General features: G+C 38.4%; 1 protein-coding gene across 1 annotated transcript in view; it reads left to right on the top strand.

The window, feature by feature from the left end:
- Window positions 1-17,493, top strand: part of LOC128608269 (IQ motif and SEC7 domain-containing protein 1) — a 112,872-nt gene that overhangs the window by 78,979 nt on the left and 16,400 nt on the right. The window contains exons 2-5 of the mRNA XM_053625904.1: window positions 14,092-14,380; window positions 16,231-16,573; window positions 16,951-16,955; window positions 17,299-17,475. Coding sequence (XP_053481879.1) covers window positions 14,092-14,380; window positions 16,231-16,573; window positions 16,951-16,955; window positions 17,299-17,475 — 814 coding nt within the window. The remainder of the gene's footprint in view (window positions 1-14,091; window positions 14,381-16,230; window positions 16,574-16,950; window positions 16,956-17,298; window positions 17,476-17,493) is intronic.

The raw sequence follows: 17,493 nt of genomic DNA, 5'->3' as shown, positions 1-17,493 counted from the left end.
TCACTGTGGATAACCCAGTCAGTGACGTCACTTCACAATGGTGAAAAACGCGTTTCTATGAATAAAACACTGAAAAACAGCAGAGGTTACTGAGTGAGCTGCTGTGGTAAAAGTGCACGGTCCAGGTCGTCCAAAACATGAGAATGTTTTATATTAAGCGCTTCAAACAAACTCGTAAGTGTATTAACGTGGCTCGTGGTGTCAGATGCTGAAACAGATGCGTGTGCTGTTTAATGTGTTCCAGACATGTTTTCTTCAGCACAGAAATGACATATTTACCTTTATATCCTTATCTATAAATGTTCGAAATTCACACCTGTGTTTCCATTTTACATAAAGACTCGTCCTGACAGCGAGCGAGTCTCCATTAACCTTCACTGAATGAGCGCAAGTCCACGCATGCGCGACAATCAAACAGCACGCAACAGAAAGGAAGCGCAATAACTCTGACTAAAATATTCATTTTGTTCAAATATGTTGTTTGATGCTATATTTAGTTATTTTTGAAAGAAAATATGTGTTTTTATGAGAGGAGTAACTGTAAAGGGATTATATCATGTAATTATATATAAATGTAAAGACGTCATACATTTACAGAATAAAGTAACTTGTTAGCGTGTTCAAATGAGTGAATGTGTGTGTTATTGCAGAACATTCATCGTCTTACCAGTTAACACTTTGTGCTTTTGTTTTTCTTTTTTAGCATTTTTAATATAGTGATTTAACTTCTGCTTTAAAGTTTGTGGACAATCAGTTGTTTTTTTCTTTTCAAAATATAATGTTAATATTTTAAAAAATCCTTTTGCACAATGTATAGCAAAATGCAGCAAACAGAGATACATTTAATACCTTTTTCATAGCCTTCAATTTGCACCATGTTTGAAGGACAACATTGGGCAGTTTTTTCGAATTACAGAAAATAAAAATTGGCCTTTTAATCCAACTAATCGATTAATCAAAGAAATAATCGACATATTAATCGATTATCAAAGTAATCGGTTATTGCAGCTCTATATGGGAGTTTTGAATCTGATACGGATATTAATATAAGTAAACAGTAATGACTGTTTTAATACATCTGCTGTTTTTATTTATTAATAGACAGGATAAAAAGTGCAATAATGTTGTAGCTTATGAGAATATATTTGCTGAATTTGTTGTCTACTTTTAAAATTCCTATATATTTCATTTTTAATGTAATGGTAGAGTGGCTGTAAATTGCCCCAAACCTCAAGTTTAAGTATCTCCCGGACATACTGATGTGGTTAAGGATAAAGCACAACCAACTGTAGTCTATAGAAAAGAAGAAGAAAATTCACAGTGTATCTGAAGGCGGTAACATTTTGGACAGATTCTAAAGCCATAAATTGTGAAGGTGGAATTGTTTTGGAAAGCTAGAGGTTTGGATGAGGATATGGCTCGACTCGATGTACTTGCCATTTGGGCAAATTAGGTTACTGTAACAGGTGTAACTTGAGTAGAGACATATGCAAGTTTGGGTGCTCTGAATAATATTTAGTGTGGGCAATCCGGTAGTCACTGTCCATAGCGGGGGTCAAAATACAAGTAAGCATGCTATATTCATAACACAGGGCAATCTGTATTCATAAATGAGGCAAACAAAGGCAGGAAGTAATACACCTGGAACATGGAACTGAACTAGGAAACAAGGATTGGATTTAATGTAACTAATTTCATGTGATAAGAACGTATAAGCAGTGGTAATCAAGGAGTAACACAGAACAGGTGAACACAATAAGGCGACAAGACAGGGACAGAGAGACCAAAACAAAAGCACATGGCACTTGGGAACTGTGACGTAAAACATGATCCCTGACAGTTACATCACTTACTGGTGTCATTAGGGTGAGATATTTGTATGTTAGCTACATTCCTCTCGTACTGTAGCGTATGAGAGGGTAATTAATAAAGAAGGGAACTTCAGACACTGAAAATATCTTGGCTGATCAACTACATTTAGGAGAATATTCTCTCTTTACTTTACCACTACCACAATTGCTACTCGATCACTGAATCTAACCAGTGCACATTCTCCCCCTTTGTATATAACAATTAACAGTACAGTGATTTTTAGTATTTTGTATTGTTAGTCATGCATTTGTATCAGCAAGTGTAGTCCATTTGTTATAACCAGATCTATATAAATAATTCTTTTTTTTAAATAAAGATTTGTATCCATTATAGTTTGAGCAGTGAGTTAACAAGCTGTGTGCATTTTGTCAGGCTCTCTAGACAGAAACCTCAGCAGTAGTCTGAGCAGCACTTTTAATTAACAGCCTTTCCATTAATCACACAGGATTGTTAATTATAGCCAGCACTGACCGCCTGTGCCCTTGTGAAATCTCAACTCCCTCTCTGTCCTTCCCACCATCTTTATTTCGCGTTCTTCCATATACATATTCTTTCACACAGACACTTCTTATGGGTTGTACGATGAACACTGACTCTCACCTCATCCTGTCCATGAAGAGGGGGAAAAACTTTGATTGCTTTTTTTTTTTCCTCAGGTCAGCGATGATTTAATGAAAATGTACCGACATGCTACAAGAGTCTATCAATTGGGGTAACTGACATCCTCACAGCTGTCTCAGTGTAGCCCAAGGCTGCCCCCTCACTATCTATCTGGGCTAAAATGCTGAAAGTACTTCTTTATTGTTCCACATCGAAGTGAAAGTGGGAATAACTCCATGCCTCTGCATTGCAGATCCAGGTTCTGCAGTGAGACTTCCAGCTGAAGTATTTGAGATGAGATTCTGTATTTGAGCTCAATTGCATTGTTGTTGCTGTAGTTTCAGAGCGTGAGGCTCTGTGGGGAAGCACAAAAATGTCCTATTAGAGAACAGCATGAATACGAGAACCTTTTGGCGTTACTGACAGATGTTGTGCGCACTGAAGGTTTGAGATATCTGCGTGTTTCTTTTGATGGGGTCTGGTGGGAATTTGGAGATTTTTAATATTGTATGAAATATGTAGAGGCCTAACTTGTGAGTTATTTGAGCTGTTTCTTGTAAAGTAAAAGATTATTCCTGCACTCATAGTGCATGCTAATTATTAGGGCAACTATTGCTTATTTTGGTTTTCAAATATTCTACTGAATACTGCCCTGAATATTTGAATATTCTAAAAGGATGTGGTCAACGTGGTGTTGTGTGGCCCACTCCAAAAGGCTAATTTAAGAACTGTTTTACTTCTCTTATACCACAGCAGTTTGGCAATATTTACACTTTTAAATGTATTAACGAGTGAAACGTCATACTTTTTTACCATGTATAGTCATGTTTAATGTTGTGGACCATCCATGAGACATGTTAGTTCCCGTTATGACATTATATTGTTCCCTCACCAGCCTGTCTTTCTCTCTCTTGAGGTTAATAAGACAAAAAACAGTGTTAAAAATTGCAGCTTGTCTTGTCTTGTTACCAAGAAACCAAAACGCACATAGTACAAAGTGCTGAGACCTGAGACATCTTCCAAAAATGTTAAATAAACTTCTCCTTACAGAAAGCTTCACCATATCAACGAATAGATAGTTTTCTTTGGTAAATAACGTGATTTTTAGTCAGTTTATTATTAACCTAGATTTGTAGAGCATACAAATCCCTTTGACCGAGTTGTTACTATAGAAATGATAATGTACAGTATTAGAACGAGCACATTAATATAAACCTGCGATTTGAATTACAGCCAGCACTACTGTCAGGGCTACTGTTACAGAAAAATAAGCCAATCAATCCGACCAACTTTCTGCCCAATCAGATTTGAGAATTCAACAGCACTGTGGTACGAAACTAATAAACTCAAGGTTGATTTTAATGGCTTAATATCATCACCCCATTACACTTATAAAAGCATAACGTATTCACTTATAGAGCATAACTTATTCACAGCAGACTGTATATTTTCGGTATACAAATAATAGAATTTATAATAGAAATTGCTAAAATGATATACAAGGCAGATCAAAGTGTGTGTTTCAGTAAAATGACAGATGTAACAGAAACAACAATAAAATTATAAATGACTAAATTAACGTTACATTTTTTCCACAATTGTATAAAAGAATATTTGTTACATCCTCCCTTACTGTAATACATGACAAATTGGCATATTAATAGTAGTTGTTAACAGTCATCTCCTCAGCTTAAGAAAAGTCATTCGCACTTGATGACTTGATGCTGCTTACTCATACAAGTTGTGCTGTTGGGCCAGGCTAATTCATGTTTGTGTAGATTGCACAAAATGTTACAGTTTTCCCCAAACTTTGGAAGTTTGCATGTGGTTCCACATTTTCAGGTGGATTAACCTTTAGTGAAATGGAAAGAGTCTTTATAGGCACCACATGCATTAAGATGTTAGAAAACACACTCTTTGGAAGCCTGTAGAGATGTAATGGTATATAAATTTCATATCACGATTATCATGAACAAAACTATCACGGTTATGAGTATTATCACGGTTTTGTTCAAATGTGCTGAAAATGTAAAAAAGGTACTGACACACACTGAAATAATTTAAACAGGTTTTATATTATTATTTTTATATTATTATTATACTATAAAGTGATGGACGGTTGTCACTAGGCCTACTGTGATCATTTAGTTCAGTTAGAGAACATGGCGGATGTTACGAAATGAGTCTATGAGCAGAAGCAAGTGCAGATCAAAGTCTTTATTTTCAAATGGAAGTCAATAAACATGAAACGCAGTCTAGACTGGAAGAGATAAACGAGGTGTAAGCATGAAACTAGATTCGAGACATGAAACAAGAACAGGACACGAAAACACGACTTAGCATACTTAAACGTATTCACCTATACATTCAGTTAATACTGCGCGAAGTGCACAGCAACACGAGGGCTTTAAATAACAAACATAATCACGCTTGAATACAGACAGCTGGGACCAATCATGACATACCCTCGAACATCAACCAATACCTGAACAGGAAGAGAACAAAACCAAAACAAAGGCACGTGTCCATAGGAAACAGTCCTCATTACGTAATCTCGTGCACTCGCGCTCACTGCAGCTGTCCATGCACGTCGACGCCGCAGCTCCATCTGCCGGCGAGATCGTGACAGCGGAAGGCAGTGACGGCGTTTGGGACGTTTCACAACCTTCCAAGAGGACCCAATCCGAAGTGTGGTCATATTAGGGATTTTATAAAAATGCTGAGGGAAACGTAATAGAAGATGGTAACCCCGTCTGCAGAGCTTACTAGAAGTAAATTGCTGTGAAAGTGGGCTTTGGCGCTTACTTGGCACGTTTCCCCTCGCTTTTAAATTGCTTATGAATGCCCTTGCGGCCGTGTGCATTTCACTTCCGCTTTCAATTAGGGGCAATTCAGAGGCGAAAATTGCTTGAATTGTGGGTTCATTATTATTCTTAATGAAAAACACAACAACAGCAAAACAGTACAATGACAAACTCGCTTATATTAAACCAAATCGTCCGCCATTCTCTTGTCAGTCAGCTCGCCTCACTCTTCCTGTCAGTCAGCTTGCCAGGCTCTTCCTGTCAGTCAGCTCACCTCGCTCTTCCTGTCAGTCAGCTCGCCTCAATCTTCCAGTCATTCAGCTCGCTTGGCTGTTCCTGTCAGGAAAGAAATCTGACTCCTGCTGATCTGTGCTGCAACTCTGACTCATTCATGCTGAATTAAGCAGACACGTTCAGTTTTTAATTGTAGCGTCCGTTTTCATGCTCAAAAAACAATGTTGCATGCTGCGCCTGCGTCAGACTCGTGCTGGGAGTGTGTGGACAGCATTTACTGCGAGTTGTACAAATCATGATAATCACTCTCGATTTTAATGATAATTAAATGTGACACGGTAATACTAACCGTCAGGGAATTTTATCGTGAAACCGGTGACTGTTTCATCCCTAGAAGTCTATGGGAGTTTTTAGTAAAAGTTTTTACCATTTTTAATTAATTTAACCCTCCTATTATGTTATGGGACCCATTTCCACATTTGAGATGTCTGAAATATTGGTTAATCTGTCTTTTTGTCTTTGAAATTTTTTGACCTTCCTCATTTAGGGTCATGAACTTCAAATAGGCAAATTACTGTTTTAAGCTGTTCTTTGCTGTTTTTGTGTGTATTTAAACTGTGGAAGTCATTTTGACAACATAATAGGAGGGTTAATTATCTAATTGAATTTCATTATTCCATTATTTCATGTCTGGTGTCGGGGCGAAATTTGACATCTGAACTGAAGTATAACGTCCTTAGAAAATTCCTGCCAATTTCGACCCCTGACACAGCCAGAGTCATATCTCCCTGCAGGTCTCGCCTGGTGCCCCACTGAAGCTAGACAGGGTTGAGCCTGGCCAGTACCTGGATGGGAGACTGCTTGGTGAAGTCTAATGTTGGAAGTGGTATTAGGAAGGCCAGCAGGGGGTGCTCACCCTGTGGTCTGTGTGGGTCCTAATGCCCCAGTATAGTGACAGGAACACTATACTGTAAAAACAGCACCGTCTTTCGGATGAGACGTTAAACCGAGGTCCTGACTCACTGTGGTCATTAAAAATCCCAGGACACTTCTCATAAAAGTGTAGGGGTATAACCCCGGTGTGCTGGCGAAATTCCCCCATTGACCCTTATCTATCATGTCCCCCTAATAATCTCCAGCTATGAATTGGCTACATACATCACTCTCTCCTCTCCACCAGAGCTGGTGTGTGGTGGGCGTTCTGGCACAGTATGGCTGCCGTCCCATCATTCAGGTGGATGCTACACACTAGTGGTGGTGGAGGAGACCCCGCCCCCCCGTACTACGTAAAGCACTTTGAGTGTCTTGAAAAACGCTATATAAAATGTAGCTGTAAATAAAACAGCACCGACTGTGAATCACTATTACAGGATTGTCTGGGAGACTGCCAGAACCTCAAAATCATCTTAGTCTAAAGTGTTTTTCTCCTGACTTAACAAAAATTCCAAGGCACTGTGGGCTGCATTCAGACTTGAGTTAAGTGGCATAGTACCTTCTTTTTTAAGAATGTACTAAATAGTTAATTTGGCCCCACCTAATGTTTTGGTTGTCTCTCTTGTGGATTTAGTTTGATTTTTCAGCATAATGATGGCTTTAATGTGGCCACACTTGAAATCAACTCTAGATCTATGAAATAATGAGGTAATAAACACACATCTGGCCACGGAACAGCTGAACAGCCAACTTTTTTGTCCCTTTGAAAGGGGGGACCCCATATATAAAGTGCTGTAATTCCTACACTGTTCACCTGATTTGGATTTCTATTACCCTTGAATTAAAGCTGCAGGTCTGCACTTTGACGTCATTATTTAATTTCAGCTCCAAATACACTATTGTAGACAGCTCAAATAACGATAACTTTCCCAATGCCCAAATATTTATGGTTTTGATACGTAGTGTGTACAGTATCAAATGATAAATGTTCAATAAATTGTTTTACTGCTTTTCAATGAATTTAATTTTCAATTTTGTCAAAGCTTTCAAATGTTTGTTGCAGCCTTGAAAATTATTTGCACTTTAAAAAAAAAAGAAAAAAATCTGTTACTGTTCTTATAAATGTATTCTTTGTAGCTGTTTTCTCTGCTCATTACAGCACATCATTGTGTTAGACGACAGGACCAGGAACAGGCTTGAAAAGATGTTTGAAAAGAGAAATAGATCGTGTACTCTCTCTCTCTCTCTCTCTCTCTCACTCTCACTCTGTGTGTCTGTGTGTCTGTGTGTGGAGTTGACCTAGGTCTCAGTGGGTGCTGCCCTGAGGGAGACACACACATACACACACACACATATACACACCATGTGATTGGTTGCTGCAGCTGCTCTGGTGTGACCGACGTGCACATGAGTACATAAATTCTCCTTCCTCTGTGTGTGTGTGTGTGTTGCATATGAATTCGAATGTAATACAGAACGTAATTCATTAGACATCTAATCAGAGAAGAAGGCAAGGCATACCAGTAGAGTTCAGTTGCTGTAGCGATTTTTCTTTTAAATGACTTGGGTGTTTTAATGCTTTGTTTGTTGTTGCTTTCTAAAGCATTTAGCGGTTGCTAATGCTGTGCTGCTATGTTGGTGGTTACCAGCCGCTTGCTGTGCAGAGAGATTTGCAATGCTGTGAGATTGATATAGTAAGAGGAAGTGAATCAGATAGAAAAGACAAGTTGAGAACTGCGTGGAGCTTTTTTTTTTTTTTTTTTTTTTTGAGTCCACTACTGGTACTACTGGTGCTTTTTAGTAGTGAGGGAGTGTTGAAGCTGCAGATAAACCACATAACAGTCATTGCTGATTGACAAGTCATCAGGAGTTTTTATGCAGCATTATTCTATATCCAGCACAGCTCCAGACTTTAAGTCCTGCGAGTTCCACCATGCAGTATACATTCAGCTCTATCCTGCATGCCAGGCACAGAGGTAGCTGGGACTGGGACTGCGTTTGAGTGTGTGTGTGTGTGTGTGTGTGTGTGTGTGTGTGTGTGTGTGTGTGTGTGTGTGACTTGAGCCATGTGGTTCCATCGGAAGAAGAAACTCCCACTTAGGGCGCAAGCCTACATGTGAGTATGAAGAGGAAAGAGAGAAAAATGAAGACTTGTGATAGAATGGGATGTTAATGCGATTTTAACTATTCATTTATCATCTGTTATATTGTCACAATTAAAGATTAAGGAAACTCAATTACATCAGCTCATATCTGATTGTTGTATGTGCTTATTATGTTGATTATAGCTTTTTTTCATGGCAGTATATATTTACATTCTGGACTAGATAGTTTATAATTTATGAGGACAACTATAATTAAATCATGATCAGAATATAAAGGAGCTTAAAATGTATTTTTGCCTGGGGTGGAACAATATATTTGCTTGATATAATAGGAAGCGACTCAGTGCTGTTATTCTTTCCAGGGCAGGTGTCACAAAATATTAATTGTAAGAATGGCGGTAATTTTGTTTTGTAGGGGGAAAAAATGGCACTACTTATAAATAAATAAATAAATCTTTTGAAGACGCATGTATAAATAAAAGTTACAATGTTCCGTTATGATTGAGCTCAAAATATCAGTTATTGGTTGTGTCATTGTTTTTATTCTTGTTAGATTTTTCACATTTTCATGCAGATTGGCAATAATTCTGGAGGGCATTGTATATAAAAATGTACAGGCTAAAAGAGGTTAAGTATAATAAACAGTGTTTCTATATAAACAGAGATCTTCATGTTCACTGGCTATACCTTCATTGCAAAAAAAATTATATTTGGTTTAATAATCTTACATTTGTTGTAATCTTATAATAGTAAATATTAGATAAATGAGACTATATTCAAGATATTTTCAGTTGCTAAAATGTCATATTTTTTATTTTATTTTCCCATTATTTCTCTACTCCATGGATTAGCCTCATGGTTGTGAGTGCCAAGTCAATAAACATTCAATGTGAGTTCAGGGCTGTGTTCCAAAAAGCATACTGTGCACTACAGTTGTGTACTATTTAGTATGGTAGTATGCAGGATGCATTCCAAGTATTTGCGACTCTGAGGATATAATTATCTATTGCCGTTTCCTCAGAATTACAGTGAGAAGTGTTATGAGAAAAAAAAGAGCAATAAGAACTTGATTAATATTGGACACTCAGTCTCTTGATTCTGCACCTGTCTCTCACTCTGGAGTCGAACTTTTTTCATGCCTGAAGTCTGAGTTATGAATTATGCATATGACCTCCTCAAATGCATATGACAAATTTCCTGCCAATTCTGACCCAACACCCCTGACACAGCTCTGACTGTGAATTACTATTACAGGATTGTCAAGGAGACTCACAGAAGCTCAGAAACATCTTGTTATAGAGTGTTGTGTCCCCTGACTTACATACTATAGGTCGTATTCAGAGTTGAGTTAACTGGCGTAGGAAGGATTTAATACTAAAACAGTGCACGTCGATATTCAGCACACAATATTAAAAAAAGCAAAATAATAGGATGTGCTGGATCGAGTGGTTTAAAAAAAAAAAAGAAGAAGAAGCTGCTGAATAATGAGGATGGGAGCTATATTGTTAAATTAATCCAGATTTGCAGTAATTAATTTGATAATTACAACTAAGACTATTCATGCAATAATATACCGTCCACTCCGAAACTACCAGAACGGCAAGGCCAGCTTGTATGCACTGGATCATGAGCAGATCCTTTCTTTCTCCACACTTTGGCCTTTCCATCACTTTGGTACAGGTTCCAGAGCTTTTATGGTTCATCTCTTTACTTATTTGCAAATTCCAATCTGACTTTCCGATTCTTACTGCTGATGAGTGGTTTGCATGTTATCCCCTTGGCCGACCCATTCAGTGTCTGTTGCTCAGTACACCAGTGGTTTCTTTCTTTTTCAGGACATTGCAAATTGTTGTATTGGCTATGCCCGATGCTTGTACAATGCCTCTGATTGATTTTCCCCACATTTCTCAGCTTCAAAATGGCTTGCTTTTCTCCCATAGACAGTAGGGCTGCACGATTATGGCCAAAATGATAATGCCGATTATTTTGATCAATATTGAGATCTCGAATATTTATCACGATTATTCATTGATTTTAGGGACAACATATTTTTATTGCACTTTCACATTTATTAAGTTTTCTCATGCCACAATATAACACACAAGTAGCATGAGAAAACTTGAGCTGGTCAATTATGACAGAATTTAGGAACATAGTGTGAGCCATGACAAATTCATTTACCTTTTGATAAACTAAATTTAATATTTTCAGTTAATTTTACAGATTGTATGCAAAAAAACAACCGTTAACCTGTTCCACCTTGTAAACAAATACAACAATGTTCAGTGTTTGAAGTCTACTCCTCTTAAATATATTTAAAGCTACACTATTAGACATTTTCCACTGTCATGGTTCTGGGCTGGAGCCAATTCTCGAACTGCTCTGTATATATTGTGTATATATCTGAATAATCTCATATAGGATGTGATTGGGTGAGTTCATTTACCCATCAGATGCAAAGAGCTTTAGTTTAATGGTGTTCATTACTGATGCTCTGATCAGGATTTTTACGACCGATACCGATCCAGATACCGATCTTTTTTGTTTGAACTTTAATCAGGAGGTCATAAACAGTTAAATGTAAGCTCTCTGCTCATGGTCACTGTTAATTGAGTTAAAATAATAATAATAATAATAATAATAATAATAATAATAATAGCAATGAGAAATACTGTTGGTTAATTGATAAATAAACAAGCATAAAATATTTATTTTTAAATATCTTAAACAATAAAGAGTCCTAATTAAAAGTAGACTAACACAAAATGATCCATATTAGGAAAAAGGCTAATAGCCTTCTAAGGAAATAGCGAACTAAGCTTAATGTCAAATTGATATCAAATGCAACCCATAGTAATTAAACATTATTTCATTTCTCATTTTATTTATATTTAATGAAGTTATTATAATATCTATTTTTTATATTAAATGATTTATTTATAACTAAGCACATTTTCTGTCTTTACATTTTAGTAGTTTTATTTTTGTTTGTTTATCAGTTTTAGATTGGTTCCCCAGTACAGTGTCCATGTCTGCTGATAATATGGTGTTTTGGGGGGATTAAATCAAAACATGGAAACTGGAGTTGACTTTTCTAGTGATTTCTGGCAACCGTGAGTTTAAATGAAGTGAATTAGAGTTAGTGAATGGAGAGCTGCAGCGTACTGTATGTTTACAGACTGAACAGTTGCTACTCTTGATTATGATTGGTGAGGAATTATTTAATAAAGAAGTTTGAATTAAACCCACCTTGTAGCGTTAGCATTATTATTAATTACTCCACACGAAGACGCTGTGTCTACACGAGCATGTGCAAGTTTAGGCCATTTTGCAGCATCAATAAAAGACGGCGGTTTGTGAGATCGGGAAGTTGAAGCAGATGATGTACAGAGTTACTTGTCATCATAATGGCTTCTTTGCAGTATTTCCACGTTTGTTTGGTTGACTGAGGAGATGAAAAGCAGTGTGAAAGTAACTGTTGCGCGGTGTAGATGCATTTTGGAGTTGTAGTTTTTATTCCGATTGTATTATACAACTTCGAACAGATCACTCGCACCGGTGCAAATAAATATTTATTCACAGTCGCACAAAATACTTTTCAGTCACAAATGCGAGTGAAATGGTCGCACTGTAGAGCCCTGAATTTATCTGCAAAGTTTTTTCCCGTTCTGCGTGATGATGTTTAATGTCCCTGACAACCTCTGTAGTGCCATTTAGCATCATGTTAATGTCATGATTTTTCCTCGCACAAAGCACTGAAGCTCAAAGCGAAGCTGGCAGCTTGAGGGCTAAAATGCTAACTGCGTTTTGGGGTTTTGGCACTACAAAATGACGCCATCCCTGCGCCGCTCTATGGTGATTGGCTATAAGTGTAGGCAGCGCATGATTTGATCTGCAATGGAGTTTTCTATGAGCGGAGGACGAACTTTAAACGTTAATATCGCAGTCGATCATGTTCATTTAATCATGGGCAGTCAAAATCGTAATCGCGATCGATATTCGATTAATTGTGCAGCCCTAATAGACAGCTCTCTGAGCTTCATGTTGGCTTGTCCTTTTTAACAACAATTGCAGTCTTCACAGGTAAAACTGAAGGCTAAAACCAAGAGTAGATGTTCAGAGCAATTTATTGTTTAAACAATCAATCTAACAGGACACACCTGGGTAACAAGAAACACCTGTCAGTCCAGTCTTTTTGCTCATCTACAAATTGGGTGGTCTGATACAAAATGTGCTATGTTCTATGTCGTGTAACACATCTATATATAAATACCAGGATATAAAAGCTGTCATTCTAAACTTTCTTCTCATATTCATCTTTTGATCTCAAACCCAAATCTCTTTAGTCTACAGCAAAAAAAATTATGAATTGTTCTTGCCGTTCTAATAGTTTTGGAGGGGACTGTATTGTCAAGACTTAGATGTTTATTTCAATGCTTGCCACATTCTCATTTGACTTAAGCATGTGCATAATCCATGTCTGAGTACAAGGAACTTTCCCAGTCTAAATACTTACGTAACTTTTTAACTTAAAGGGATAGTTCACCCAAAAATGAAAATTCTGTCATTAAATACTAATCTGCAGACATCTATGTTACAATGATTGTTCTATGTGACTGTTCTAGTTTGTGTATCGCAAGAACGTCCGCTCTTACAGCGGGACCCGGAATCGCTGCATCATTTACAGGATGCTGTACACAAACTAAGTCACATAACAACAATATATTAATAAAATAATATTAATTATTGACCCAACATTATTGAGGGGACAGAAAAACCAGCTACACGTTTTGCCTGTATGTGTACAGTCTGTGTATGCAATGTGACATACATAATGGGATGTGGTCATTGTGAACGAATGTGGTTCAGGTGTGTTTCTGTAGGTGATTTGTATGAAAGCTGGAGCTGCTGAGCAGGACCAGTGTTCAGTAATGAATCATTTATGCTGTACTGTTTTAGTTAATAAAGAGAGCAGAGTGGGTGCAGGTACAGTGGAATGGCTCTTCACGCTGTCTTTGTACTCTGTCCAGTATTTCTCTCACTCTCCTCTCTCCTACTCGCACTTTCTCTGACTCATCGCCGAGTGACTCAGAGCTGCAAAGCTGTCGCTACCCATGGTGCCTGACTTCTCTCACATGACAGAGTGGCACACATGGTGCTCTGCATTCTTCTCTCTTCTTTGTCTCAGTTTCTCTCTTGCTCTCCACCATGCCCTCCCTGCATTCCTGTTTCACGCTCTTCTCTGGTTCCTCTGGTTTTCTGCCAGATGGCTGAGCTCTGTGTGTTTGTGGGGCTAATGTTGTGTTAGCATGCTAATATGGCTGTTTACACACTGTAAGTGTTGTCAGTGGTCTTGTTTTGATCTTGCTTTGTTGGCAACATGGTGGCATAATTGACACATGTAGTCATTCTATATCTGTTTTCACTTCTACCTCGATTAATTAAGCTTTTTTTAAGTGTTGTTTATACTCTTGTCTCCCCTCCTTCTTTCTCTCTCTCACTCTCTCTCTCTCTACATATATATATACATATATATATCTCAGTGTGGAAGGGGATCCTCACTGTGGGGACACAAGCAGTTTCTCAGACAGCTCCTGCAGTCAGGTCCCGTACCTGGGCATTTCGGACCGATACATCAAGGCTACAGGAGAGCCTTTGGGCTCCCAGGGGCCTTCTGTGGCCCCTCCAAGCCCAGCGAGCCTGGCCTGGGCCCAGCGCACACGCCTCCAGCCTGCCAGCCTGGCTCTGCGTAAGCAGGAAGAGGAGGAGAACAAACGCTGCAAAGCACTCTCAGACAGCTATGAGCTCTCCACAGACCTGCAGGATAAGAAGGTGTTTGTGTGTTCAGAAAGAACAATTTTCTTTTCATGAGAGAAATTTTAGTGCCTCTTTGATTCAGAGTGAATTTTAATTCAAGCGATTCAAAAGCAGTCTATCAGTGTTTAAGCTATCTAATGCAGCCAAATACTTATGTAATGTACTCAACTTACTGACAGTTGTTATGTCTTTTCACACCTTCCATTTGATCACACAGCCAATGTAAACATAAGCGTTTATTTACATTGTTTTAGGACGAGTCGATGAATATTCTTTTTAATTATGCAAGGAAGTCCTACAATCTTAACAGTAAATTATTATTATTAATATTATGTAGTAGTAATGCACCTGAGAGATGCACGACTACAACAGTTTTGACCAATTTTTATCCATCCTACACTGTTGGCAGTTCATGCATACTGTCTCTAACTGTCAGTCCTCATCAAACAGCAAGGCATTCATGATTTGATCAGAGCATATCATTTAGTCTTACCCAGTGGTTCTCAACATGGGAGAGATCAGAAAGCGGGCGCAAATTGTTTTCAAGAAGAAAAAAAAAATCACAGACAGAGCATCATTTGGGTACTCGGTGTATTTTATTGCTTTTCAGATTGAATGTGAGTAAATGAAAAACCCTGCATTCCCTCTCCTTCTGTATTTCCTTTTTGCTGGGGAGAGGTGGAGCTTATCCTGCCTTTTATCTAGCTGTCAGTGCAGACCAGTGTTGCCAACTTAGTGACTTTTCAGACCCCTTTAGTGACTTTAAAAAAAAAATAATAAAAGCACTTAGCGACAAATCTAGCGACTTTTTGGACAAACCTTAGCGACTTTCCAAATGTCGCCAGTACTGTCCTGCAAGCGCGAAGTCTTGCTTTCCCGCTGCACTCTCACCTCTCTCTGTGTCTGCTCTGTTCAGTGAGGGGCTGAGAGCCGGAGCAGCACATCCCGGTGATCGCACGGCAGCTGACATGGACGTGAATGTAAAAAGAAGCAAGTGCAGGTGTCCCACTGATTGATTTAACAATGTCATGGATAACGAGACGTGCCCTTCGTCCCAATTTACATCATTCATATGCGAATGTTTTCAGAATGCAAGACAAATGGAATACAACATGTTTTACATGTAAAATAGTACACGTTGTTACAGCCTAGTTCTCTTGTTCAAAGTAGTTATAGTGTTCAGAAACATTTTTGATCATTCATGTTCAATACCTGTCCATTATATAGTTTTATAAAAGTCATAAAAGTTTTTTTTTAAATCATAAAAGTTATGAAAAGTAATTTTAAAAAAGTACAAAAACACAAAAGCAAAAAAAAAATTCTATCTATCAAAACAGGTTATAGATTAGGTTATATATAGATTTTATATATATCATTATACCTGGTCTCCTCCAATATGGGGGGGTGTGCGTGCCACGTGATAGGGGATTTTTGGGGGGGGGTCTTGGGGGGCTTTACTTAAAAAAGGTTGAGAACCTCTGGTCTTACTGCATTTTAATAACACGTAGAATGCTCTGCTTTCCTAGAGAATTGAAAGCACATGATGAGCCAATCGTTGAGTAGAGTTTCATCCTCTCAGTTCTGCGCACATGCTTTTCTCAGTAATATAAGCATCAAATCCGATTTTGACCAGAGAGACAAGGAAACAAGAAATTATGGAAAAATCAGTACAGTTAGTGTTTACAGTTATATGGTGTGAGTTGTCTCAGAATATAAGTACATCTTACAGAAATTTCTTCTACACTAGGAATTTTTTATTTAAACACATGTCAGTTAACAGATGAAGCCTTCTTAGACAGCTTTAGGTGTAGTGAGGATAGGAAATGTCATTTGGAAATAACCTTTCTGATTATCTTCTCTGCCAGGTGGAGATGCTGGAGAAGAAATATGGTGGTTCCTTCCTGAGCAGACGAGCAGCACGCACCATCCAGACCGCTTTCCGGCAGTACCGCATGAATAAGAACTTTCAGCGGCTGCGTAGCTCCGCCTCAGAAAACCGCATGACGCGCCGTATTATCCTCTCTAATATGCGCATGCAGTACTCGTTTGACGAGCGCCAGCCGCAGGTACTTCATTCTGGGCAACTCGTAACGCACCGTGGTCAGGAGGTTAACTTTAGTCTAACAGTAATTCCCCTGGTACTTAGAGAGCAGCTAATCCAAATGCAGTCATCCAAAAATGGCATTTTGAGATTACGGTTACAAATATGTCCAACCCCATAAATAATCCTGCAGAGTTTATGATACTGACATTAAATTATTGTTATAAGGGTTTGGACTTACATTTTACAAGATAGACCTGACCTATATCATCCATTAACAACTGTCTTCATGACCTCTTAACATGCATTAACTAGGGGTGTAACAATACACCAAATTGGATATGATGCAATACAATGCTGACTCGATATGATACATTGTCAACACAACAGAAATAAGTATTGCTTGAGTATGTGCTTTAGGTTGCCGTATTTAATTGATTAAAACATTCTGCATTATTAAAGTACAATAATTAAAATTTAAGAATGACAGTGTTTGTATGATCCTTTTAAACATGGCTAAGCTTATACTGGTGTGACTCTCAAGTTGGTGTCTGATAGGACATGGGGTTTATCCCATTCTGCTGTTAGCTAGTTTTGCTGTCAGAGTCATGTAGCTCAGTGCGTCTTCACTCTGTTGTCAGTGTTGTAACTTGGCAGGAAGCCGAAATGCTCCCAAATGCCAGACCTTAAAGATATGGGGGAATCTTCCAGTTCCTGCTTGCTGCTGACCGTAGCCATAGCTGATTTTTTTGAACGTGAATGACCTTCATAAGATCGTATCACCTTATCGCCGTCACACCCTATTTTTAACCCATCATTTCAGAGGTGCAAAATAATGACACTCAATACATTGTTGTAAAAAATTACGATATTATTTATGCTGGTATCACAGATGCAGCCTCAAACCCCCCAACAACAGCAGCAGCTCTACCCTCCTCGCCATCCCTCTTCCCTGGCCATGGCCGGCCAGCAGAGTTCGGCTGACACAGAGCAGGAGACAGAATCACCTTCACACTGCCCTTCTGACCGGGAGGATTACTCACATGCAGACGATGCCTTTACCAAACAAGTGAGAACTCTGTGTGTG

Source organism: Ictalurus furcatus, chromosome 5, assembly GCF_023375685.1.
Source record: "Ictalurus furcatus strain D&B chromosome 5, Billie_1.0, whole genome shotgun sequence".
Taxonomy (NCBI): Eukaryota; Metazoa; Chordata; class Actinopteri; order Siluriformes; family Ictaluridae; genus Ictalurus; species Ictalurus furcatus.
The sequence above is the reverse complement of the archived record's forward strand: the minus strand, read 5'-3'. Positions and strand labels throughout refer to the sequence as shown.